This window comes from Desmodus rotundus, unplaced genomic scaffold (genome assembly GCF_022682495.2).
Source record: "Desmodus rotundus isolate HL8 unplaced genomic scaffold, HLdesRot8A.1 manual_scaffold_244, whole genome shotgun sequence".
Taxonomy (NCBI): domain Eukaryota; kingdom Metazoa; phylum Chordata; class Mammalia; order Chiroptera; family Phyllostomidae; genus Desmodus; species Desmodus rotundus.
The window spans coordinates 19730-46631 of record NW_026527307.1 but is presented as its reverse complement, the minus strand read 5'-3'; the positions used below and the strand labels follow the sequence as shown (position 1 = coordinate 46631).

Here is a 26902-nt window from a genome sequence, read left to right as displayed (position 1 = left end):
GAGACCCGGCTCAGGGGAAAGTCTCTCAAACCAACGGACATTCAACTGGAGAGATTGTCTCCTGGAGATGGGAGGCCTGGGGGAACGTGGTGGGGTGAGCTGGGGATGCTGATGGCAGAGGCTTAGAGCCAGAGGTGGTGAAAATTATAGGACCCTGAGAAATCACTGAATTCAGCTTCCCATTTCATAGGTGGAGAGACGGAGCCCCAGTAAGACAGAGATTTGCCTGGGGTCATTCGTGGAGCTACTGGAGATCAATTCAGGTCTCTGCTTAAGCCAGGACACCTGAAGCTAGGCGATTCCAAGGGACCCTGCTTTCTCCCCCTGTCCCACCACAGTGGCCACCAGTTCCTCCTAGCATCACGCCCTTCTCCATGCATTCCCCAAGTCCCTGAGTACTCAGCGTGGGGGTTCAAAGACCCTGGGACGCAGTCCTGCCTCAGGGCCCACTGGCCAGGGAAGAAGCCAGATAGGTACATAAAGAGTAATGACCCTAAGGGTCAAGTCAAGGAACATGTATAAAGGACCCATGGACAAAGACAATGGAGGCAGAGGTGGGGAAGAGAATTGAAAATGGAAGGTGGGGGGCGGTGGGCAGGGCAGGGGAGAGTAATGAGGGGAAAATGAGGACAACTGTAATTGAACAACAATAAAATTTTTTTTAAATAAAGAGTAATGACCCTGTTGGTCTCAGTGCCAAGGATCCCAAAAGGGGCACTGAGGGATGGCTCTCTCTCCAGAGGAGGCAGGCTGAGGTGGGCACCCAAGACCCGCCAGCATTTGACAGGGATGGGCAGGGAGAGTGCACCCTCTACAGGGAAAACATGGAGCGAGTGGAGGAGAGCAGATGGGGCTCCTGGGAATGTGAGGTGATTGTTTGTCAGGGACAGAGGGTACCCAACCAAAGGACACAGGGGGGTGGAAGGGCCAGCAGGCTAGCAGCCTTGGGTAACAATTTCAGCAGGGCCAGGGACCCCCGGGGCACTGCCATTTGATTGTGGGAGCTGTGTGACCCTACCATGGAAGAAAGCACTGTGTGAGAAACTTTCCCAAGCCTTCAGCCCCCAGCTGACCATCTTATTTTTGTGACCACATGTAGGCTACGTTCTCATCAAAGCCAAGGAGGGTGAGCATTTGCCTCCAGCCCTCAAGCCCCCCACCAGGGATAGCCCTAGGCGGGAAGTCTGGACATCTTTTGGGCCAGGCTTTGTTGCTCTTCCTCTGCAGATACGTGGGCATTTTCCCACTCCTGTGGACTCCAGTGCCCCAGTGACGTGGGGCAAGAACCCCACCTCTGAGGATAGCTAAAGGTGCCAGTGAGGTGACAGGTGTGAATGCCTCAGACCAAACAGCCCGGTTCGGATCCTCGGGATGAGAAGAGGGATTTCACAAACAGGAACGTAAGGCGCACAAGGAGGGGCCCCAGAGCTCCTGAGCAGATGGCCTGCCTGGGGGATATCCAGGGGGGTGGTGACCAAGGCTCCACCTTGTGAGCCATCACCCATCACCACTGGTACTGACTCTGCTTGGCCTCGCAGGATTCACACGCAAAAAACCCTCTGAAGCTCTGTGCAGTGTAGTGATGACTATAACGGCAACTGAGGGTCCTGAGACCCTCCAGTGGGCCAGGCCACACGAGACTTCTGAGAGGTGAGTGCTTCCAGCTGTGTGGATGACTGCGAGGGGGTGAATGGGGCAGGAGATCAGAGAGGGCAGGAGGATAGTTGTTAGGGGAGGGGCTTCACGAGAAGCACCCCTGAAAGCGGGAACCTCAGGCACTGAAGTGCTTTCAGGCTCAGGTGTGCATGACTTATCGAATCCTGAGACATCTCTTGGGCGAAGTAGGGGCAGTTCCACCAAAGTCCAAGCGGTCACAGCAGAAGGAACGGCGTTTGGGAAGATAGGGACTGAATCCTCCAAGGGGCTCCGGAGCGCTCCCACGTGATGTTTTATGTTAATTAAAGCCCCGCCCCCGTCCGCTCCTTCGCGACGGGGACCCGCGGCCCCGCCTCCTCCAGCAACCTACTGGGACAGAGGGGCGGGGCGATGCTAATGAGGTCTGTCGGGCCACGGTAGCGGCCCTGCGGCTTCACCAAGCGTAGGCGAGGTGGCAGCAGCGATGGCCACGACCCGGGCGCTGGCAGGTCTGGCCGCGGGTTTGCAGGGCCCACGGGTCGGCCCCAGCCCGGACTCGGACTCAGACACAGACTCGGAGGACCCGAGTACCCGCCGCAGCGTCAGCGGGCTGCATCGCTCACAGGTCATCCACAGCGGTCACTTCATGGTGTCGTCGCCGCACAGCGACACGCTGACCCGGCGGCGGGACCAGAAGGGGCCCGTGGGGCTCGCCGACTTCGGGCCGCGCAGCATCGACCCTACACTCACTCGCCTCTTCGAGTGCATGAGCCTGGCCTACAGGTGAGGGCGGCTCCTGGGCCCGACGGCCTCGGCTCTCCATGGCGGGACCGCGCGCTGGGGCCCCGGACACTCCACCCGCCCCGAACCTTGGTCCCTGGCTGCTCTCCAACACTACGGCCACATCCTGGATTCCCCCTTCTCCCGCCCCGAGCGTCCTCTGACCCCGGCCCAGCCTGCTGATCCCCAATGGGCCTGAGCACCTTCTGGTTCCCGCCCTCACGACTATCACTCTCCCCAGGGCGCAGACCGCCTGCCTTCCACCTTGACCTCCGTAGGCCCACCGGGGGCCCCCTCCCCATCCCCACTCCTCTGCCCACAAAGATGCCAAGGCATCCTTCACGCTCCCAGGACCCTAAACCATCCTGCCACCACCCCCCTCCACCTGGGGGCCATTCTACCCGATCACCTGCAGCCTTCCACACCCTCCCCAGCAGCCCCAGCCCACGCTCACTCTATTTCTGCACCCTCGCGATACGCCTCTTGCCCAACGGTTATCCCGGTTATCCCAATTCGTTGCCAACCGTCGACTGAAACCCAGTCTCCCCTTGTGCACCCCCGCCCCCCCCCCCCCCCCGCAATTGCCGGGACACCTGTTTTTGACCTGCCAGATCGAGGGCGGCAGGAGGAGGATTCCCCAGGCGGACCCGGGGGGCACATCTTGCAGAGCAGAGCTTCCCAGCCATGGCCGGGCAGGGGGTGCTGCAGGCCGTGAGGGGCTGGCGCCCGGGAGGCCTGGGCTCGCATACCCCAGTCTCTGTGCGAGGCTGGGCGCCTAAGACTTCCTGGGACTCCTGCTTGGCGCACCGCAGAGCGCAGCCGCCTGGCTCCAGCTCCACGCCTGCGTCCCAGGGGAGGGTGCGAACCTGGGTCCTGGCCCACTGCCCTGGAGCAAAGTTCCCCGGAGCTGAGGGGCCAGGATAAATTATCAACCGAAAACCGCAGGGGATAAAGGGGGATAGGCCGGCCTTGGTCTTTTCTCTGCAATATTCCTTTTCCTCCGTGGCACTCCTCCCCTTCAGAGAACTGCTGTCTACGGACCGGCACTCGGTGCTCTGACCGGGAGCCGGAACTGGGGTGGGGATTGCGGGGGAGTGTTGCCCACCCCCAAAAGCGGCAGCCCAGCCACGACCCCATGGGCTGGAGGCATGTATTCTTGGCCCTAAAGCTCTGGCCCCGGGCCCAGGTCATGTTGCAACCTGACCGTCTGAGGCACCAGACCAATGTGGAAAGTTCAAATTCCCAGCCCTTCCACCCCCTGCCCCACCCCCATCACAGACCGCCGGAACAGGGCATTTAAGGTCCTGGTGCACTGAGAACGGGCACCCCTTCTCCCCAGGTTCCCTCAGGGTCCCCCCATTCCCCACCCACTCTCAATTTCAGCTTCTCACTTTATACTACACACCTCTCTACCTGGGCTAGCTAATGCACACCCCACACCCCCACCCCAGACCATGGGTGTCCAAAAGGGAAGGTTCAGGGGAGGTGGCAAGGTAGGGGACAGAGCAGATTCCAAGAATTGCTCCCACTAAGAGGCTGAGGGGAAGTGGTGTGACCCCAGTCAGGAGCAGCTGGGATGGAGAGGGCTGTGCTTTCTCCCTAAACACCCAGAATATTCGCTCCCTCTGGCCTGCTCCAGGGATGGAGGTGGCTTAGTACTGGAGGAGCCTTTGGGTCCCTCCATTTGAAAGAGAAAAAAACCAGGGCTCAGACTGGGACAGTGTTTTAGCCCTCAAGGCCCCTAACTATAGGGTTCCTTGGAGGGTCGAGGATGGTGGAAGCAATCTCTAGGGTGCTTCAAGAGAGTGAGTGGATGGAATGAGACAGCAAGGCAGGGGTCCGGAGGTGCTGTGAGGAACTGGCCAGCTTGACACAGAGGACAGCTTGCGGATGCCTGGCCAGCTTTCACCATCAGAAGGGCAGTGTGGGCAGAGGAAGGACTTCTCTTCTAGGAGGAACCGCATGTTCCATGGTTCTGTGGGTGGAAGCCCCAGGGAGACAGGTTCTGGAAGTTCCAAGAACACACTTATTCACCGTCAGAGCTGGCCAGAGCTATAATCAGAGCTCTGGAGAGAATGGCCTCAGGGAAGTAGGGGAGTAAGCAGGACTCTGTCAAGGAGACTCTAAGGGAATTGCTACAAGGTAGAGATGTGTGGGGGTAGGAGTAACTGAACTCACAGTTCTGAGTTATCCCCCTCCCATCCCCAAGACTCAGATTTTCTACTGGTCAGGAGCAGTCCTTGAACCCTCAGGCCTTTTGCTCCAGGTTGGGCTCCTCTCCTTCCCTCCCAGCTAACAGGTCCAGCACCTTTCCTCCCAGGCTTAGATATTGTCGCTGTCTCATCTCCCCTAGCCCTACCTGGCCACAAACACTGTAACCTCAGGAAAAGGAAGGACAGGCAAGGTGGGGGTGGGGCACTGGGTGATCAGAGTGGGTTGGAAGGTTGCTGGGTTACAGGCAGGGGCAATAAACTCCAGAGGCGACCTCCCTCCCCACCAAGTGCTACAAAAGAAACTGGCCCAGGAGTCGTGAGAGTCCCCTCCCCCTCTCCCCCCCACTTCTCCAGACAGATGGTGTTTATCTAACTTAGGAGAGAGGGGGCCAGCCAGCACGCCTGTGCACTTAAGCTATGTACTCTATTTGGGTAATGAGGCCTGCAGGCCATGGGCACTCCAGGAGCTTGGAGACCAAAGAGCAGAGGAGACCCAGTAACCTAGGCGCCCAAGGGGCTATAGGAGTCACACTGCCACCCACCACCTCTTACCCCCAGGATGAGGGAGAGGCCCCTGGGGACAGCAGGTGTAGTGTTCTGCAAGACTAAGCCTTGAGGCCTCAGCCTTCTGTGTAAAGGTTGGAGAAGGTGGGCCAGAGGGTACTGGTATACAGCCCTGCCTGGTGGCCCATGAGGGAGGGACATGCTGGGGTCTAAGACCCTGAACATCCTAACCTCCTAGGTCAGCTCCCTGGTGGTGGTAGACTTGGCCTGTGCCTAGCAGGACCCTGAGGGTCAAGCCCCTCACCTGTGTAGAGCCCTTTCAGCTCATGGATTTGATTGACTGCTAGGGTCCGGGTCACGGTGCTATCTCCCCATTGCTCACCACTCCACCATCCTAGCTACCTTCCTTTGGGCCCTAATAGTATTGTCTCGGGCACACCCCTGAGAAGGGGCACCCCTTCCAGCTCAGTCCAGATTGCCATCCCAGGATTCTGGGCTGGGCAGACACCAGCAGGGCAATGAAAAGGCAGTGACTGACTGCTTGGAGCTTACCTCTGGGGAAGAGGCCTCCTCTCCACCCAGGTGAGCCTTGCCCTTCCCCTCGACCTGAGGAGGCCGGCAAGACTGGCAAAGAAAAAGCCCAAGTGAGTCTCTGCCATGTGATCCTGGGCATGTCCCTTTCCCTTCCTGATCCTCAGTTTTCCTCAATAAGAACTGTATCTCAGAACCCACCCTAGTTGCCTGTGAGGCCGCTGGGTGTTATTGTAATGAGGACTAAGCTGATAAATATCTCCCAGCCCCGGCCTTAGTTCAGGTAGTAGATTAACAAGCACATCTCACCAAAGAACACAAGGGCCCCTTGTGGGGACCTGGAAGGGTGTTTTAAAGGCTCAACTTTTCAGGGACGGGATTTCACGCAGGTTAGAATGAGGAGCAAGATTTGAGAAGGTCCCTCAAATTGCCCACCATAGAGAGTTCCTACCACATGAAAAGAGTGTAGGGCCAGCCCCTGCAGAAGCCCCCTTCAACCTTCCCCTTTCTCTGCCACCCCCCTGACCCAGTCCTCTCTCTCCGACAGTGGTAAGCTGGTGTCTCCCAAGTGGAAGAATTTCAAAGGTCTCAAGCTGCTCTGCCGAGACAAGATCCGCCTCAACAATGCCATCTGGAGGGCCTGGTATATCCAGTGTGAGTGGGCGCCATGGGCGTGCCCAGCGGAAGGGCTGCATGCAGTAGGGTGTGGGGTGGGGGAATCGGGGGATGGCTGCCCAGGAATTCCCCAGCTAGCACCAACAGAGTGCTTTGGGGGAGACCAAGCGCCCAGCACCAGCACCCTGGATGGCTTCTGACCCCCAGGGAGTCTTAGGGAGTATGTCTCTAAGAGTGCTCTCGCCCTTGGAAGTCCTACAGTGGGCGGAGGTTTGGTGAGCTGTTCAAGGCCCATTCTGCATCCCATTAGTGTTAAAAGAGGTGTTAGACACTATCTGGGTCAATCCCGTCACTTTGCAAATGGGGAAACTGAGGACCCTGCCCTGGGTCTCTTCCAGCCTTTCATTAAAGTACTTACTGAACCCCCACCAAGTGCCCCCAACGGAATTTTGCAGGAGGGAGCCCAGAGAGGCCATGAGGTAGAGTAGAAGGGACTCCAGACTTGGAGTACACAGAGCTGGTTTCTCACCCTGTTTCTGCCCCTTGCTGGCTGTGTGACGGCAGGCAAGTTGTCTAACCTCTCTGAACCTGTTTCCTCAACTATAGAATGAGGCCAGTAGTCCTACTTTTCAGGATTAATGTGGGAATAATGGGTATGAATAGGCCTGGCACAAAGTGCTCTGTAAATGATGGTTGAATCTGAGGTACCCTTGAGAAGGTCATTCATTTTGGGATAGAGTACCTCCCCACCTTGCCCCCTAGTGAGGCAGCAGAGGCTGAGAGATGTCAGACTAGCCGGCCCTGTGTAGGGACCTTGTCAAGCTCAGTTAGGTCCTGCTGTGATCAAAGGCTACCCGGAAACAGATGGCCCAGGGGGACCACACACGGTGTTGGGGGGGGGCACTAGATTACACCTAGGCAGAGAGAGGGAGTGTTTTTGGTTTCTATTCATCTATGTGTCTAGCACTTTCATAAATCATCTTATTTGAGGCTTCCTAGCAACCCTGGGATATAGGTATTATTACCCTCATTTTATAGATGAGCAAGTGAGGCCCAGAAGGCAAGTGACTTGCTCAAGGTCACAGAGCATGAAAGGAGCAGAGCTGTGGCTGGGAAGTCCTGGGCTCTCCAACTCTGGACGCAGCGCTCTTTTCACTGAACCCTGCTGGCTGGCTCCCGGTCCTCACCTGGGAACTGGCCTGCCCACGCCGGGAAGCTGACCGGCCAGGGGAATCAGGGTCATTGTCTGTCTCCCCCGCCCCACAAAGCTGGTCAGGATGCAAACCCAGGGCACTCCCCAGACAGACCGCGGGCTCCAGCTGTTGTACAAGCTGCTGGAAGGACCCCAGGTTCTGAGTCAGACAGAGGTGGGTTTGAGTCAAGTTCTAGTATGACCTAGCTATGTGGACTTTCAGCCCCGCCTAGCCGAAGCTTGCTCGTCTTAACAATAGGTCCCACTGCTGAGGTCTGCCGTGAGTTTTCGGTGTGATCACATCTCTCCGCACCAGGCAGACACACACAAGGGCTGCTGAGGGTGAGCCCAGGGGTCTGTCACTGCTATTGTGGTAATAGCAAGAGCGTGGGCAGGTAGAGAACAAATGTCCGGCTCCTCCTCCTCCCTGAGAACCCAAAGTTTGGAGGCAGGCTTCAGAAAGGGGGGGGGGGGGGTCAGAAAAGAGAGAGGGGTGGTGACTTGGAGGGCCTCCTGGCTCGTCCCTCTACGCACATACCTGCCGCTCTTCTGCAGGCTCCCAGCCTCCAGGACCCCTTCTTTCCCCCAGGTCGGCTCAATTTCCTGAGTTGCCAGAGCACTGTGCCTCTCTCATGGGCAGGCTCCCTGCCTGATACTAGCACATCATGTGTGTGCCTTCCTCATCTTGGCTGCTAAGCTCAGCCCCCAGAGTCATCCGTGGATTCTGTCCCAGCATCTACCCCAGTGTAGGTGCCAGGGGCTAGGCTGCTGCGTGAATGGACGGATTTCTCATTGTTAAATAAAGCCTGCCCTTTTGTGGCCATCACAGTGCCCCTGGGCAGGGAAGGGGCGAGTAGGCCAGGCCTGCTCCACCCTGACTCTCCCAGGCCCCTGGGCAAACTTACCCTTTCCCTGTACTCATTTCCTCATCTGGAAAGCTGGGGAGATGCTCTTTGAGACCCTTCATCCTGCAGGAGTCCACGCATGTAGGGCCTATCCTTTTGCTTTCTGTCCCGCTGGGCTCAGCAACCCTCTCCAGTCTCATAGGGATCATTTTGGAGAATGACCTTTAGGGTACAAATTTGTAAATGATGTTGGAGTCCCCCAAAATTTCGTGTTCAGGTAGTCTCGCTCCTCTGTGTCAATTGTCCCAGAGGAAGTTTGCTGAGGGCTTCAGCAGTATGGGCCTCCATGGGCACACCTGAAGTCCTTTTTGTCAAGACTTCCAGAAAAAGTCACTGCTCAGGGCTTTGGAGGCCTGCTCTGTGCCAAGCTCTGTGCCAGGTGCAGGGATTCTAGGCAACAGGGCACAATTCCTGCTTTCACTCCCTGTGGGGAGGCCAGCATGCAGAAAAATGGTCAAGGCGGGTGGAGATAGAGGCAGACGTGACCAGTGGGGTTTCAGAGGATGGAAGGCTTCTGGAAGAGTAACTGCTCTGGGCTCTCCCAGCAGGCTGGCAGGTGAGGCAGAAAACAACGAGAGGGTGGGCTGTGTGGGAGAGCTGTTTGGCTTCAAGGTGAGATGTATGAAGGAGACAGAAAGGCAGGAGAAGCATGGGACTAGTTGTGGAGGGATGGAAAGCCAGGCTCAGGGATGTGGACTTTATGATGGAGGTTTAGGGAGCCCTGGAGGGATTCTGGCCTGAACTGTGTCGTAGGAAGAATTGACCTGGCTGCAACAGGAAGATGGGCTGGAGACTGTGAGACTGGGGTGAGAGAGGTCAAGGTGAGAAATGACACCAGACTAGGAAGTGACAGTGAGAATATGGAGCGGAGGGGACACTGGAAGAAAGGTCATACATCCCTGGGGTTAAGATGGTTAGTCCCTGGATGAGACAGGAATCTGGGAGTCCATGGGAGTTTTAGTGACTGGGAGGCAGTGCTGGCAGCCCAGAGGAGGCACAGGCTGGGGAGGGAATTCCCCAAACACCCAAGAGTGGAAAGTTTTGGGACATCCTAGTCCATAGGCAACTGGGAAGTGGGTCTGAAGCTGGAAAGGGGCAGGATGAGAGTGGGTGGGGGTGGGCGCAGGGCAGGTGCTGAGTGGCAGGGGGTGGAGACGGGATGGGAGGTGTAGAGGTGGAGGGGGCTTTGGAAGGAAAGGCAAGGGGAGAGCAATAGGGCGCACTTGTGGGCAGCATAGGGAAGGGGAAGGGTTGGGAGGTAAAGGAGAAGCTGGAATGTGTATACAGGCACAAAGGAAAGCCTGGAGAGAGATCAGGATTAGAGACAGGGAAGGGAGTGGAGGAGGTGAAAAAAGGGCTCAGGTAGGTGGCCTGAAATGGACAAGGCATGGTTCTTTGAGATCAGAGTGGGCAGTGCCAAGAAGCCTGAGGCAGGGGACCAAGGGCTCTGGGCCGTTGTTGGCCTGCCAGTCTAACCAGGATGTTCTTGGGACAGCTCACTCTCTGTTTCCCCAATTCCATTCAGCAAGCATTGCTTTCACACCTATTAGGCCCGGTTAGTTTCACAGTGCTGGGCAGAAGAGGAAGATTTGGTAGCGCTAGAGAAAGTAGGAAGACTTCCTGGAGGAGGTGGCATTTAATCTGAGCATTAAAGACCAGGCAGGATTCCGTAGGGTGACACAAGTTCCAGCCCCCCTGGGGTGAAAGAAGAGGGAGCTAGGCACCCCTGACCTGGCCCCCTTCTTTCAGATGTGGAGACGAGGAAGAGCCCCGTGTGTGGCTTCGTGACCCCCCTGCAGGGGCCTGAGGCTGATGAGCACCGGAAACCGGAGGTAGCTGAGACTCAGGGGACCACCGTCCACCTGCCTCCCCACCAAACCCGACCCCTCGCTCCGGTCTCTCCCCGCACTGGGCAGGAGGGCCCGGCCCAGATCGGGACTGAGTGAGGGGTGAAGTCAGTGCTACCCTTCGCGCTGAGCCTCCTCCCCGCCTTCCGCAGGCCGTCATCCTGGAGGGGAATTACTGGAAGCGGCGCATCGAGGTGGTGATGCGCGAGTACCACAAGTGGCGCATCTACTACAAGAAACGGGTCAGTGGGGGCGCCAGGGAACGCCCTAAACCATTCCCCCTGCCGGTGCTTGGCCACTGCTTCTCTTCGAAGACCCCTAGAGGAGCTCCCCCAACCTCCTACCCCACCCTCCTTTAAGACCCAGGCTGACTGCGCCACCGTGTGGCTATAGCATATTCTCGCAGTCTCCTTACTTCCCAGGGCGGAGGAACTCCTTAAGGGAAGTGGGAGATCCTGTTGATTTGGGGGAGCTTGTGAGTAGGGGAAGCCTTGGCGGGGGGTGATAGAGGAAGTGCAAGGAATCCAGTGTTCACGTCTCTGTTCCTGCAGCTCCGTAAGTCCAGCAGGGAAGGGGATCTCCTGGCCCCAAAGCAGGTGGGTGCTCCGTGGAGCCAGAAAATCGACAGCTTCCCTCTGCGGGGAAGCACTGGTGAAGAGGGGCAGGATGTGAGGGCGGGGCATGAGGGAAGTGGGCATGGCCCCCATCCCCTGGTTTATTAATTAAGCCCTTCTCCCCTTGGAGCGGTAGTGGGAAGACCCTAAGCCTTTTGGTTGACTGCGCAAGTGGTGGGGAGTCATGGAGGAATAAAGGGTCCTAAAAACTAGGGCCCCTGGCAGGAAAAAGTACAGAAAGCAGGAGGAGTACCTGTATCTCCTCTGCAGCCCTCCTGGTCTACCTCCTGTGGGTAGTTGTTAGAGGCCAACGGGGTGGCCGCAGCCTTCCAGGCAGCAGACTGGGTCCACCAGAGAGGGGTGAGGAGGGACTGCAAAGAGAGGCCCTCTGGCAGGTTGCCACTTCCTCCCCCAGGCAGGGGGTGATATGGAAGGGCCTGGGCAGTGGGCCACCCCTGTGTCCCCAGTCTGAGGAGAAGCAGGAGCAGCAGAACCCTTGGGCTGCTACTGCCGCCTCTGTCTCCCTAGGCGGAGGGAGGGTGGCAGCCACCGGAGCAATGGTGTGAGCAGCTCTTCTCCAGCGTGGTGCCCGTGCTGCTGGGGGGCCCAGCGGAGGAGCCCGGGGGGCAGCTGCTGGACCTTGGTTCCTTTTTGTCGGACATCTCTGACACGCTCTTCACCACGACCCAGCCCAGCTCCACGCCCCTGCAGCTGCCACCCGAGGACGGTGAGGCCTGTACCCAGGAAAGGAGGCCTGTGAGAATCAGGCAGTGAAGGGAGGGTGGCCCAGGGCAAGTGCGCCCATTCCACCTTCCCGCTGCTCCTGATGTCACTGCTGCCCCCTCCAGCTTACGTTGGCAATGCTGACATGATCCAGCCGGAACTGACACCTCTGCAGCCCAGCCTGGACGACTTCATGGAGATCTCAGGTGGGGCAGGCCCCACCCCTGGGGTGGAAGGGCAGGGTCAGTGTGAGGAGAGCCCCATGTTGACCTCAGGCCAGCTCCATGCCCCTCTGGAAGAGTGGATGGTCTGGGTGACTTCTGAGAGATTTTCCTGGTGTCCCTTTGGTCTGGCCTTGGGATGAAGTTGGTGTGGCCTCAGGTGAGAGCAGAGCCAGGCCCAGTTCCTGGGCAAAGAACAGGGGACCAGAGTCATCGAAGCTTTGGACTCTGGGAGCTCCCAGGAAAGCAGCAGATGCTGGCATTCTCTAAGGGGGCAGAGGGACTGTGATTTGTTTGGGCCTATTTACTTACATAATTCATTAAAAATCTTTATTAAAGAACATTTCAAACATACATAGAGAGAGAGAGAGAGAGAGTTCAGTGAATCCTCATGTACTGTACACATGGTGATGTACCCATCACCAACTTCAATATTTATCGGCTCTTGGCCAGTCTTGTTTTATCTAGACATCACCCATTTCTCCTCTCCTATTTTATTTTTAAGAAAATCTCAGGAATTGTATCTAGTAAAGCTTTTTTTGGTATGTTTCCTTGCCTCTCTCTCCTGACCCCAGGGCCACCAGGTCACAGGAGTATGTCCTTCCAGAGATGCTCATGTCTGTGTAAAATGAGCACACGCGGCCAAATGCCTGTTTTTTTTTCTACAGTAGACTTCCCCACGTTGCTTTCCTCACATAGCTATAGATCTTGAAGACTGCCCCTGATATTCATACACTTAGGGGACTTCATAGCCATCCTAGGGATCAGGTAGACATCAGGGCTCAGCCAAGGCCAAGGGGCAGAAAGGGACTCCTGGGATAAAGGATTAGTTTCGGTGACCCATTCACTCCTTCCCCACAGGGTCCTGGGCCTGTCAGTCAAGAGGTGGAGGCCTATGGGGCGGGGACTAGGGAATGAGGAACCACCCCCACCCCTGCCTCAGCCCTGGACAGGGGTGGGGGCTGAGGGGGCAGAAGTGTTGATGGCAGTGCCCTGGGAGCAGACCAGCCTGGGAGGGCCGCGGCCCTGCCTGGGCACACAGACCCCTGCCACAGGTAGGAGCTCAACCGCCCCCACTCCGGGATCTGGGCAAAACCTGGGGCTAGGAAGTGACTTCTCTCAGCCCAGGGTGACTGCTGGGGTGGGGGGCGAATGTGGGCAGCCTGTTGTAGGGGGCGGCATACAGAAGAGATGGCTGGTGCGGCCCCTCCAGTGCTCCATGCACTTGGAGGGCAGGGAGCACCAGGGCTACCGGGGCTGCCTCTTTGGTTATCCCTAAGAGCTCCTCACTTGAAAGGAAGCCCAATGAAGGGGCTGGAGAGGCCAGGGTTCAGTGAGGGGTAAGGGGCTTGGTGAGGGGTGCTCAGAGAAGGGGAGGGAGCTTGGGTAAGAGAAGGGCTCCGGGAGAGGATGGTAGGCCGGTGGAGGGAACAGAGACCAAGGAGAGTCTCAGTGGGTGGCTACGGCTAGGAAGCAGTGTCTCTCAAGGCCGGGTGGGGACGTGTCCACAATCTCAGATAAGGGGATGGTGGTGACTCAGTGATGAGCTGGACTGGCTACTCCATAAGGCCTGCCAAGCCCTGGGGAGACAGCGACAGCAGTGAGTACGGAGCTGCTCTGTGGCTCTCGGCATCCTGGGACCAGACCCAGGATGAGGCTGGTTCCAGAGCCCAGGCTTCAAGGGGCCTCGTGAGGAGACCAGTGGTTTCTGGGGGCCGGAGAATGGAGGATCAGTAACTGCTCACCCTCTGCCACCCAGCCCCTTCGTTAAAAGGAGGCAGCAGGACAGCAAGAAGATCCCTTATACTGTGTGGCTGAGAAAACATGCACACACAGACGTGGGCACAGGGCAGGTATGCATGCGCCCAGCAGCTCACATCAGGGCAGGTGCACACAGACCTGGAGCTACAGACAGTGGGACAGACAGGGAGACAGACAGATGCTGCTAGAGACCACACACTGACAGGCAGAGTTGGCTGCCCAGTGACATGTGGGCCCCAGAGTCACATAAGCTGTACACATAGGTATGACCCCCGTCAGGCTCAAGGTTTGGTGTGGTCTTTTCTGTCCCACTCCTGGGTCTCCTTCAAGGGGCCCTCCAGGGAGAGGCCTTACCAGCTCCATTGGCTGGGAGTCTGGGGCCCATCAAGGCTCATGGGGTTGGGTCTGACCAGACTAGGAGGCCTTGGGAGCTGGTACAGACTGAAGGCTGGTCAGGGTCAGAGAAAGGTACCCGGAAGGGAGCGGGCGGGCGGGTGGCGCCCAGGCCCGGGATGTGGTCAGGCCACAGGCAGCTGCTTCCCAAAACCAGAATAGCCCGGAGTTTACACAATCTGTACCTCAAACAATCTGGCTGCCTCCTCCCCACCAACTCTTCCCAGCTTTCCAGACCCCTCACTCCAGCCCCACTCTGAGCCCATCCTCTGATCCCTGCTATCATCCCCTTTGCCCCTTCACCCCACTCCTGGATTCTACCACTGAGGCCCCGCTTGCTGGCCTTCCAGCAAACCAACTTGTCCCGCAGACGCACTGACTGCCTGACCCTTCTCACCCCTAACTCACCTCTTGAACTCTTGTCACCCTGGGGCTCCTCCCTTGGACCTCACCCCTTTCCCTCCCTGGCATACTCTATTACCCTCCACCACTTCTAGTCCCCAGCAGGGCTGGTGATAGCAGTAGACAAGGGGAGGGCCCAGGACTGGGGATGGGAATGGGGGACCTCATGAGCCAAGTGTGGGGCTCAGTGGGAGGGCTCCTTCTGGAGTCCTACTCACACCCCTTACACAGTCCCCTGCTGTCTCCCACCCAGGCCCATCCCACCCGAGCCCATGTTGCTGCTTCCCCTGAGTGAGACAGAAACTCTCCCAGTTTCACAATCTCCTGTGGAAGCCCCCCCTCCCCAGCCCAGCCTGGGGACAGGGCACGAGGCCTGCTCTCCTCCCACAGCTTCCAGCCATGGCCTTCGTCCTGACTGCTGCCACTCTGCATGTCTGAATTACAGATTTCTTCACCAGCTACCGCCCCCCACAGACAGCCACGCCTTCAAACTTCCTGGAGCCCCCCAGCTTCAGTCCCATGGCTGACTCCCTTTTCAGCAGTGGGATCCTGGGCTTAGAGGTGCCCCCTGCCTCCTCAGGCATGACCCACCTCCCAGAGCACAACCACCTGCAGGTGAGCTCCTCCCACCCCACCCAGCCCTGCCCAGCTCAGCTGTCCACATCCAGGAGGTATTCTGGGTACTTTCTGGGTGCCCAGTCCTGTGCTTGCTTGGCCCATGGAGTGAGACTGGAGGGGGAGAAAGACCCCTGAAGGGTGAGAATCATCTGGGGAGGAAAGACCCTCGTGAAACAGAACTGACAAGATGGCTACGGGGGAGTTAGGCTGAGGGCAGGAAGAACATGGAGCAGCACTACCAAGGGCTGGGTTGCTTGTGGAATGCTTCCTGGAGGAGGGGGAGTTCTGGGCTATAGTGTACAGGTCAGGCTTGGACAGAAGAGACCAGTAGAGAGCCAGTCAGATGAGAGAAGCTCAGACGAGTGCATGGAAGTAGCAAACTGAGCGTGTGTGTTTAGGAAACACTGAATTTTGGCTCAAGAACTCCCAGACCCAATTCAGACGTTGTCTCCCTGCTGCTGGGTTAGATGCCTTTCCCCTCATTGTCAGACTTTTCAGGCACTATTGCAGTTATTGTTGAGGGGTCGCTCTGCTGGACTAGAAAGTGAGCTCCTTGCTGGAAGGGCTAGGTTTCGCTCACCACTGCATCTTCCATACTTAGCACTGTTCAAACACACCAACAGCACTGGGTAAATGAAATCCCAGTGATTGAGCAAGTGAGGGAACGAATGAGTGGATGGATGGATGGGTGTGTTGGTGAGTCAATCGACAGATGAGTTGTAGGTGGGACTAGATGCTTAAATGAGTTGGTGTATATACAGGTGGGTGAGTGCTTGCTTGGATGGATGAATGCGCTGATGAATGAATTCGTAGATGAATGGTTTGGTGGATCAACGAATGGGCTAGTGGGTGGATAAGCGGCTGGTTAATATATGGTGGATGAATGAAGGAAGTACAGATAATTGGATGAGTTGGTGAATGGGTTAGTCCCTGGTGGACTGGTGGAAAGATAGATGAGCTAGCTCATAGGTGAGAGAATGAACAGATACATGGATGGATGGATGGATGGATGGATGGATTAAATTACTTGGTGAATAAAAAAGTGTGCAGGAAGATTAATACTCTTTCTCGTGCCTAATTTGTGCATAAATGGGTTCCACTGCCTCCCCGTATTAGATTATAATTTCCATGGTATGTGTGCTGAATGACAGGGATCATTTCTCTTATCTCCCCCAGTGCCCAGTCCAGAGCTCAGCCAGGGCAGGGGGCTGCCTGGGTGGCTATAAAGGCTAGTTTTCTCCCCTGCTCTCTGTTCCCCCAACCAGGCTCCGAGCAGCTGCCCTGGCTCCCTGGACTCCAGTGCCTTCCTGAGCTCTGATTTCCTCCTTTCTGAAGACCCCAAGCCTAAGCTCCCAACCCATCCCCTACCCCCACCCCTCCACCAGTACCCTGCCCCTGCTAAAGGGCCTGGCCTTGAGCCCTGTCCCCTCCCTCTCTTCCCTTCCATGGCTCTGCCTCCTGCTGTGCTGCAAGAAGAAACTCTCTTCCCTCCCAAATCCTCCTTCCCTACTGTCCCCCCTGCTTCAAGAGTGTCCCCACTGCCTGCTCCCACAACCTTCCCTTCCACCCGACAGCCTGGCCCAGGGCCTGCCCCCGCCCCCTTCCCCATGGACCTTCTATCCTGCGGGTATCCAGAGTCCCCATTTGGGCCTCACTTCACAGTGCCCCAAGATGTGCAGCCCAGAGGCAAGCCCCCCACCCCACCTCCTAGGGGGCGGAAGCCCAGCCCTCCCACCTTGGCCCCTGGCACTGCTGGGGGCAACAGCTCCTGCCTCACACAGCTGCTCACAGCAGGTGAGATAGGAGGGGCAGGGTTGACAGAGGGAAGGATGGGAAGCCAATGTGGAAGTGGGAAGCCTATGGGTGCAGAGGGTGAAGGTTAAGGGGCAGGCTCAGCTGGGGGGCAGGGTGAACCTGGAACGGGGTGTGGGCTACTAGGAGTGGAGAGATGGGGTCTTGGGAGATGACCCCAGAGGCCCTCATAGTCTGCCTGTGCACAGCCGAGCCTGAGCATGCCCTGAAGCCACCTCTTGTGTCCAGCGCCCTCCTGCGGCCCCCAGAATCCCCGGTAAGATGGCGTGCAATGGGAGTGGGGGGTAGCCTCAGAGCTTCACCCCAACTCTCCACCCTTCTCCACCCCAGCAGGAGACGGTCCCTGAATTCCCCTGCACCTTCTTACCCCTGACTCCGGCCCCCACTCCACCCCGGCCACCTCTGGGCCAAGCCACACTGGCCCCTCCCAGGCCCCTGGTTGTCCCCAAAGTAGAGCGGCTGTCACCCCCAGCGCCCAGCGGTAAAGAGGGGTTGCAGGGATTGGAGGACACTAGAGGTTGGAGGGAGGGGAAAGAAGAGGGGGGTCGATGTATGGGGCCAGGACAAGCGGGACAGGTTAAGGGGACCCTCTCCCCTCTGTTGGTCTGTCTGTGGGTCTGTCTGTCTCTGCCACAGGTGGTGAGCGACGACTGTCTGGGGAGCTCAACTCCATCCTGGGCCCAGGGACTCCGAGGGTCCGAGTCTCTACTCCTCAGTCCATCCTGAGCAGGGGTCGTCCAGAAAACAAGGTGGCACTATCCCTGCACCCTAATATCTCTTTGCTACCCCTAAGTGCTCCCACAGTCCTTCCTAGGCTCATCCCACTTTCTGCACCCCCAAGACTGAGAACCGGCGCATCACACACATCTCTGCGGAGCAGAAGCGGCGCTTCAGTATCAAGTTGGGGTTTGACACCCTGCATGGGCTGGTGAGCACGCTCAGCACCCAGCCCAGCCTCAAGGTGAGTGCCCAACCCAGGCTGGCACCCCCAGAGCCACAGGGCCCTTCATGGACCCTCTACCTAAGACTAAATCCCAGGACCCTCAGATAGCCAGTTGCCTCTTCCTGTCCCCAAGTGTCTCAGTGGGTCCCAGTACCTGAGCCCCCACTGGCAATGCCCACAGGTCAGCAAAGCCACGACCCTGCAGAAGACAGCTGAGTACATCACCATGCTGCAACAGGAGCGGGCGGCCTTGCAGGAGGAGGCCCAGCAGCTGCGGGACCAGATTGAGGAGCTCAACGCTGCCATTAAGTAGGCGGGGACCTGCAGGTGCTAGGGCAAGGGGAGCCTGTTGCTTGACTCTCAACCCCTGACCCTCCCCATGCCCCCAGCCTGTGCCAGCAGCAGCTTCCGGCTACTGGGGTACCCATCACACACCAGCGTTTCGACCAGATGCGAGACATGTTTGATGATTATGTCCGGACCCGAACACTGCAGAACTGGAAGTTCTGGGTAGTATCCTCACTTGGCCAGCGGCAACGTGAGTGCTGCAGCCAGACCGGCTTGTGCCTAGCTCCAGACTCAGCTTCACAGGCCAGGCAGGGTTTCAGAGCTGCTCCCAGGGGAAGGGACTCTAGTTCTACACGCTCCTTCCAGGCCTCAGTATCTTGGGCAGCAGTGTTGCCAGTGATGGGCTGGATGCAGAGGGAAACTGAGGAAGGGGCTTCTGGGTAGGGGGACCGTAGCCTTGCCTACAGAAAGTCCCAGGGACAGTTTGGGACCTAAACTCTGAGTGGCATGAGTGGGCTGGTCCCTAGGGAAGACATGGAATCATTCACCCCATTACCTGGTCAAGCTCTTGACTGAGCCAGGGCAGGAAGCCCGGGGATGGGGGATGGCCCAGCTCAGAAGGGCCGTGGAGGAGCTGGGGGAGGGGTTTGAGCGCTGCAGGATGGGAGAGCCGGTGGCTGCAGTGGGGGTCCTTGGGGTTCAAGGCTTCACAGTTGCCAGGCCTTTTCCCTGGTTTGGGCCAGATGCCAGGGCTACATGTGAGGTGGGTGAGGATACTGGCTGGACAACAGGCCTGCTCCTTGACCTGAGCCAGTTCAGCATCCTCATCCGGCCTCTGTTTGAGTCCTTCAATGGAATGGTGTCCACGGCCAGCTTGCAGAGCCTTCGTCAGACCTCGTTGGCCTGGCTGGATCAACACTGCTCCCTGCCTGCTCTCCGGCCAAGTACGTGAGCCAGCTGCCTGCCCAGTGGGATGTCTAGGCCTCAGGGCAGAGGATTCCACTCTGCCCAGACTCCAGGTTCAGCCTGCCTTCAAAAGAGCCTAGGGTTTTGGCCATCCCACCATGCTCCAGGACACCTACAGACAGCCTTGCGAACTAGCATCTCCCCCTACCCTTTTGTCTTCAGCATCCAAGGGCGGGGCCCTGACCCCAAGAGGTGTCTCTCTCTCTCTTTCTCTTTTCTTAGCTGTTCTGAACTCCCTCCGCCAGCTGAGCACATCTACCAGCATCCTGACGGACCCAGGCTGTATAGCGGAGCAAGCCACACGGGCAGTCACAGAGGGCACCCCTGGCAAACTGCTATAGTGCTGACCAGACCCCGCCATTCACTCAGTTGCCTTGGGGCTACTTTCCTTGTGCATAAGGTTCTCCTTCCTGCCCCAGGCCCTGGCTGTTCAATTTCCTGAGAGTGAAGCAGAGTCCTAGCCCCTTTCCTACCTGCTGGAAGCCAGGAAGAACTGAGTTCCAGTCTCTGCTCTGCCAGTAACAAACACTGTGACCTAGGAGACTCATGCTCCCTCTTTGGACTTCCATTTTCCATTCTGCAAAAAGGGGGTAGGGAAGCTTCAGCCAGTAGATGATCCCAAGGCCTCAGCAGCTGTGACACTTGGGGGCCTAAATTGGCAACAGGGAGCTTGAAGGAGGGAACGGGATAATCCTGTTTCACTGTCACTCCTGTCTGCTCCCCAACAAGGAGGGTGCAGGCCTGTTTCTGAGCAGAGAAACAAGAAAGGAGGTTCCCTTTCTCTGTTTCTTCACTGGTAACCTGGGGGGCTGCAGGCCTGGGAAGAGGAGGCCAAGTTCTGATCCCAGGAGGGCGCATAACAGGGGAGTGGCCAAACCAAAGCAGGCATCTTGTGCGTGCGTGTGCGTGTATGCATGTGTGTGGGTTTTGTAAAGAATTCTTGACCAATAAAAATTAAAACTGCTGGGGACTGTTGGTGTATCTTGCTCTGGGATGGAGAGTCACTTGGCAGTGGGCAGTGGCCTTGGAAGGACCTTAGCTTTTCCTCTGAGCTGGAAAGCCACTGGAGGGTTTTGACTAAAGGTGGGACAAGATCAGATGTTCACTTCTGAACAGGATCCCTCCGGGTGCTGAGTTAAGAATAGGCTGCTGTAGGGCAATGGTGGGAGCAGGGCAGCCAGATTTAGACTGTTGCTGTCATCCCGGCGAGCGATGACACACGTCCCGGAAATCCTCCCTCCGTGGCCAGGAGAGGGTTCAGAGAGGCTCGCCCCTTTCCAAGTTGGAAGAGGGCAGAGTTAGTGAATCAAGGAGCAAAAGTGACAGGGCCATTCATCGGAACCACCCAGGAGAACGTGCTCCTGCACGTCCCCCTGTGCAAAACGTGCAAGCGGACTGGGTGGCTGCTTGGCTGGGTTGTCTCGGAAGGAACTGATACTTCACATGGAGTTGGGGTAAAAGGCCCCAATGCTTCATTGATCCTTTCATTGATCCATTTAGCAAATACTCCCTGAGTGCCGACTGTGCACCACGCGATGGTCTTGGCTCTTGGGATTCTGTTCACCGCTGCACTCCTCTCCTCGGGGAGCTGACTGTTCAGGCCTGGCAAGTCCGAGTCCTCTCACATCTCAGGACTTCTGGAGGCATTTGCAGGATATAAACACAGCCTTCTGTGAGCTTTGCCCTTTCCTCATTCATGTAGAATAATAACAATAACGGCACATCAATCCAGTGTTTGCTACGTGCCAAGTGCTATTCTACATGCTTTATGTATATTAACTTGCTTAATCCCTACAATACCTACATTTACAGGCCTATTGTGAGGATTTCAAAGTAAATATAAGCCCTGGCCCGGTAGCTCAGTTAGAGCATTGTCCCAATACACCAAGGTTCAGGGTTTGATCCCCAGTCAGGGCATATGTAAGAATCAACCAGTGAATACATAAGTAAGTGGAACAACAAATCTCTCTCTCACTCTCTCTCTCCCCTTCCTTCCCTCTGTCTCTTCCTCTCTCCCTTCCTTTCTCTAAAATTAATTTTAAAAAGTTTTAAAAAGCCCTGGCTGGTGTGGCTCAGTGGATTGAGCTCTGGCCTACAAAGCAAAGGGTCACTGGTTTGATTCCCAGTCAGGGCACATGCCTGGGTTGCAGGCCAGGTCCCCAGTAGTAGGCACGCGACAGGCAACAACACACTGATATTTCTCTGCCTCTCTTTCTCCCTCCCCTCTGTCGAAAATAAATAAATAAAATCTTTTTAAAAAGTTTTTTTTAAAGAGTAAATATAGGGTCCGGCACAAATAACATCCCTTTTTTATTATAAAATCTTTTTATTACAAAATCATCAGCACGTAATTCTGTAACATAACAATATCACACTCAAACACACCATATGACATTTTAGGTGAAATGTTTGAGTTAAAACCATAAATTATTGCACCCATATTATTACCCTACCAACCACACTTAAGCAGGCGTGACTTCTGCCGGACCCTGTACATATAAAGCACAAGAGTGCCAGGCAAAGAACACTACATATGTAAGGGTTATCATTATCACCCCCACAGATGGAAAATTGAGGCACAGAGAGGTTAACTAGCCTCAGGTTGTACGCTTAACGAGGTGCCCACCCAGACTGCCTGACTCCAGGCTCTGCTTTTAGCCACTTCTCCCTACCGCGCGGTGACAGGCGCACCCAGCCTGGGAATGCTGTTGGCCGCTGCAGACCACGGCTTGAAGCGGCTCTTTGAAAAGGTAAAACCCTGGCGGGTGGCACTATGTGGTTTTCACCCACTCATAACCCACCAGGGAGATCTCCGTAAGACATCCCCTTGATTCTGTGTTCTCTTCTAGATGCCACCCTCCTTTGAGAGAGTCGTCTTGCTCTCCCTTCTCCCCTCCCACTTTACCCAGCTGCCTGCCTTTGGGCTCCTCTTCCCACCTTCCACCCCAGCCTCACTCCTGCACTGGCTCCTTCACTCAGGCCCCTTGACTCCCTCATGGCCAAACCCAATGACCACTCTGCATGCTCTTCTTGTTTTCCCCCCAGGCCCTCAGACCATCTTCCTGAATCACTCTTTGGAATCCCACATTTTTGCCAGCCTCTCCTTCCTCTTGCCTGACAGTGCCTTCCTGCTGCGGGAGCCTCCTCCTCCGCCCACCCTTTTCCCTGGCCCTCTTCTCTCTCACTATGAAAAGTTCCAGGCAATGCCATACCCTCTGCCTCCCTCCTGAGGACCCTCTGCCCTGTATCTCTCTTGCTGTCCCCCCAGAGCTACATAACCACATATCTGACTGCTACCCTGACCCCTCCCTCTTAATGTTCCACAGCTCCCTTAACCTTGAAGGAGTCAAACAGAACTCATCATTCCTGAGACTGCCTCATGGTCTTCCCCCTCGAATCTGGTCCTCTCCATGTGCTCTACATGCCCAGGAAAGGTGCCACCATTCAGACACTTGTGCAAGCTGCAGCCATCCTTGGCTCCTCCTCCCCACACCCCACTACCCTATGGTATCTCTTACCAAGGCCTGGCCAGCTGACGTTGTAAGCATCCATCTCCACAGCCACCACCCTGGTCCAACAGAACATCGCCTTTTGCATGAGCCTTCTTCCTGTGTTCCTTACAACTGCTTTTCAAATATAAATGTGCATTTGAATAATTGGGGGAGGAGGACTTTTAAAAATCTTAGTGACCAGGTCCAGTGTGAACTAAATTAAATCAGAATCTCTGGCTGTGGGATTTAGACATCAGCACCTTTTAAGGTGATTCCAATATGCAGCCAAGGTAAGAACCACTGTAATAGAGGCTTTGAGCTACAAATTATATATGTCTGGGGCTCAAGTTAGTTTACTCTGGTTCTTAAACTTTAATGTGCATCAGACATCATCACTCAGCAAGCTTATTAAAATACAGATTGCCAGGTCCCCCCTCCAGAGTTTCTGAGTCAGCAAGTTTGGGATGGAATCTAAAAATTTGCATTTCTAATAATGCTGTGTCTGGGGCCCCAACCTTGCAAATTACTGCTTAAACCATGATGAAATTGATCATTTCACCTAACACAGACCAGAGGCAGGGAAGGCTCCAATGCTTCTTTGGCTCCTGCTTCCCCCTGATGACTCCAGGTTTTTGAACAGATGTTCGAGGTGCTTTGTGACTGGGCCCTGCTACCCCTGCAGCCTCATTTCTTTCCACAGCGACCCTCCCTTCAATTCCAAGGGGTCTTGAAAGTCCAGTGGTTCCTGGGATGCATCATTCTGCTTTGCCTTTAAAAGACCTGATCAGCCCATGAGGGGGGCAGGCCTTAACTTTTTTAAAATAATTTTTTAATTTTTCAATTTGAGTCAACATACAATATTATATTAGTTTCAGGTGTGTAATCCAGTCATCAGACCATTATATAACCTACTAAGTGATCACCCCCATAAATCTAGTACCAATGTGACACCATAGTTATTAAAATATTATTAGCTATATTCCCTATGTTGTGCTTGACAATTCTGTAACTAGCAATTTGTACTTCTTAATTCCTTCACCTTTTCCCCCCAACCCCCCTCCCATCTTTTGAAAACCTAGCCCCCAACCCCCTCCTCCTTGGGCAACCACCAGTTTGCTCTGTGTCTGAGTCTATTTCAACTTTGTTTATTTTGTTTTTTTAGATTCCACACATCAGTGAAATCCCATGGTCCTTATCTTTCTCTGACTTTTTTCACTGAGCATAAGACCCTCTAGGGCCATCCATGCTGTCACAAATGGTAGGAATTTGGGTTTTTTTTATGGCTGATATACAATAATATTTTGTTGTATATATGTACCACAGATTTTTTACCCACTTGCCTATTGATGGGCACTTGGGTTGCTTCCATAGTTTGGCATTGTAAATGATGCTGCCACGAACACAGGGGTGCATATATTCTTTAGATGTAATATTGTGGGTTTCTTCAGGTAAAGCCCAGGAAGTGGAATCGCTGGGTCATAAGGAGGCCTAGACTTTGCCGTCTCCCTGTACGTACCCCTTCCTACCGAATGCTTTCCTCCGACCCCGTCTGCAGCGCTCGCTCAGCCAGGCCACCACAGTCACTCCCCTCTGCACAGGAACCAGTTACTTCTTCCTCTACACCAGGGGTGTCCATCCTTTTGGCATCTCTGGGCCACACTAGAAGAAGAAGAGTTGTCTTGGGCCACACACTAAAAACACAAACACTAACGAAAACTGATGAGGAAAAAAGAGGTCCATGCATAATTTTTGTGATACCCGCCATCACAGATAAGCAAAAAGTGCTTACATAATAACCCTAATTATGCAGCGGCCCGTTCAATACTCTTTTAAAATTGTTGAGCAGGTCCCAGGTTTGTGGTCACTAATGAAGAAAATGTATGTATCTAAGTAATAAAATTTAGTATGAAACTTAGTAGTAAAACTAAGTAATATTTTAAGTAAATTTATGATTTTGTGTTGGGCCGCATGTGGCCTGCAGGTTGGACCCCTGCTCTACACCTTTGCTCACGCCTTGTTTCCCACCTAGAATCCCTCCTGGACTATGCTTCACCTGTTTAACTGTCCACCTCTAAAGGTACAGCCAGGTCTTGCTACCCCTCAAAATCCACTGACTGATCTCCCTCCCTGATCTGCTCAGCTTTGACAAATCCTGCTTTGTGTCATTGCTTACACTTCCGAATGTTGGCCTTGGCTTCCAACTGGGCTTGAGGACAGAGCAAGACCTTACTTACCACAGCCCAGCCGTGTGGTGGGAGGAGTATGGATTAGGAATGTAGCAGACACAAGTTTGACTCTGGTCTCTATCCTCACTCACTTCCTTGTTGACCTTGGGTAAGTTGCTTGACGTGACCCTAGTTTTTTTCACCTGTTTAACATCATTTCATAGCATCTTAAAGGTCTATAAAGATCAACTGAACTCATGATGTGAAAGAATCTTTTATCTGTGACTGGGCTGTACACAGATGACGCCTACTCTTGCTTCTCTCTGTCCCCCACGTCAGTAGATTGGAGTCATAGACCTGCATGTGTACCCAGGTTCACTCCTTACCCGTGTAACCTCCAAGAAGTCACTTAATGAGCACCTCCAGAGCATCAGTCTTCTAATCTGCGGGATGAGAACATGAGAAGATTAAGTGAAACGCAAAGCTCTTGGATGAAGAAATACCTTGCCACCCTGGCTGGTATGGCACAGTAGACTGAGTGCTGGCCTACAAACCTAAAGGTTGCCTGTTCGATTCCCAGTCAGGGCACATGCCAGGCCAGGCCTGGAGTTTGGAGCGTGCAAGAGGAAACCCGTTGATGTATCTCTCCCTCATGCATCGATGTTTCCTTCTTTTTCTCCCTCCCTCTAAAAAAAAAACAAAGTCACATGCAGAATGCTTAATAAGTTAAATTCTTCTTAAAAGTACAGCTTTGTCTCTAGGTGGTAGAGAAAGTGGTTCTTGGCTGGGCCTACGGTTCGAAAAAGCAAGGTTGGTTGGTTAGAGCATCATTCTGATATACCAAGGTTGTGCGTTTGATCCCCAGTCAGGGTAAATACAAGAAACAATGACTGCATAAGTAAGTTGAACAACAAATTGATGAAATTGATGTTACTCTTCCTTTCTTTCTCTCCCCCTTCCTCTCTCTAAAATCAATAAATAAAAAATAATTTTAAATAAAGCAAATTAAGGTCAGTTGGTTAGAGCATTGTCCTGATACACCAAGGTTGTGGGTTTGGTCCCCAGTCGGGGCACGTGCAAGAAACAACCAAGGAATGCATAAGTAAGTGGAACAACAAATCAACATTTCTTTGTCTATTTCTCTCTCCCTTTCTCTCTCTCTCTAAAATCAATAAACAGAAAATAACTTTTTAAAAAAGCAAATTAAGGTGGAAAAGCCCCAGGATGCTCTGGACACTCCCTCCAGCCCTCCCTACCCCACTGCCCACAGCTTTGTTGACGCCAGTGCGCTCGCTCCCGCACACGGGACAAAAGGGAAGGAAATAAGGCAGCTCCATTTGCTCTCTGACTACATCTGCTTCCTCAACAAGTCTGTGCGTGTGGGTGTGTCTGTCTGTCACCTAGTGTCTGCAGCAGCCTCTCCCCTCAGGCGGACTTTTTAAAGACCAGAGGGTCTGCATTGTCAGGAGAGGCTCCCTGGTGGACATGGAAATATTTGAATCATGAATCTCTGACCCTGGTACTTCCACTTGCTGTGGGTTTCAGGGCTGGGAGGCCCAAAGAGCATGCCTGTTCTGGAACTATTCCTTCTCCATCTAGTTCAAATTCTATTAGGCTTTCAGAATATCATCCTTTGGGCTGAAATCTGAATAAGATGTATAGATTGTATCAATGCCAGTTTCCTGGTTTTGCTATTACAATATATTTATGCAAGATGTTACCATTGGGGGAAACTGGGTGAAGGGTATACGGAAACTTCCCGTTCATTTTTTCAACTCCCCGTTAAGTTTTAATTATTTCAAAATAAGAAATGTGTGGTTAAAAAAAATAGTCTTTTCAATTTCCTCTCCACTCCCTTGACCACCCTTAAGTCCAGGCTCTTACCAACCCCTACTGGATCCTAGCAAACACCTCCTGGTTTTCTAGAGAAAAGGGGAGGGAGGGAGGAAGAGGGAAAGCAACATGGAGGTGTGGTTGCCTCGCACCAGCCCTGACCGGGAATGGAACCAGCGACTCTGGTTCGCGGGTTCCAGCACTCAATCCACTGAGCCACAGCAGCATCCATCCTTCCTTGCTGAGGCTGTTTCACACTCTAACTCCAGGACTACCTTTTCTCTTCTCCATTAACAGTCAACGCTCCTCTGAATTCCCTGATGCCCATAAAACATTCCCCTAAAGGCCAGGACCCGCCCCTTGGGACCCTCAAATGGACAGGCCCCGCCCCTCCAGAGGGCTGAATGGTTAGGCCCCGCCCCGCGTGCGTGCGTCGCCCCGCCACGACGC

General features: G+C 54.8%; 1 protein-coding gene across 3 annotated transcripts; it reads left to right on the top strand.

The window, feature by feature from the left end:
* The first annotated feature begins 2072 nt into the window (after nt 1-2072).
* Nucleotides 2073-19832, top strand: MLXIPL (MLX interacting protein like). 3 transcript variants are annotated; one of them, XM_024571504.4, is made up of 17 exons: nt 2073-2418; nt 6211-6317; nt 10125-10207; nt 10375-10464; nt 10774-10818; nt 11365-11563; nt 11685-11765; nt 14782-14951; nt 16220-16748; nt 16955-17022; nt 17100-17247; nt 17403-17515; nt 17608-17727; nt 17891-18018; nt 18099-18222; nt 18812-18941; nt 19186-19832. In XM_024571504.4, exons 1-17 carry the CDS (start codon nt 2120-2122, stop codon nt 19302-19304), a joined length of 2553 nt encoding a protein of 850 aa, XP_024427272.3. In that variant the 5' UTR covers nt 2073-2119; the 3' UTR covers nt 19305-19832. The 3 variants fall into 3 exon arrangements, with proteins under 3 accessions (XP_024427272.3, XP_045060501.2, XP_045060502.2); XM_045204566.3 differs by having other exon boundaries at nt 17097-17247; XM_045204567.3 differs by lacking the exon at nt 10774-10818 and having other exon boundaries at nt 17097-17247.
* Nucleotides 19833-26902: the final 7070 nt, after the last annotated feature.

Excerpts from the sequence above, each read along its gene's own strand:
- MLXIPL (XM_045204566.3), top strand. The coding sequence starts at position 2,120 with ATGGCCACGACCCGGGCGCTGGCAGGTCTGGCCGCGGGTTTGCAGGGC. Across the intron at positions 17,248-17,402 it reads GTCACCCCCAGCGCCCAGCG|GTGGTGAGCGACGACTGTCT; the intron begins GTAAAGAGGGGT and ends TCTCTGCCACAG. Across the intron at positions 17,516-17,607 it reads GGGGTCGTCCAGAAAACAAG|ACTGAGAACCGGCGCATCAC; the intron begins GTGGCACTATCC and ends TGCACCCCCAAG.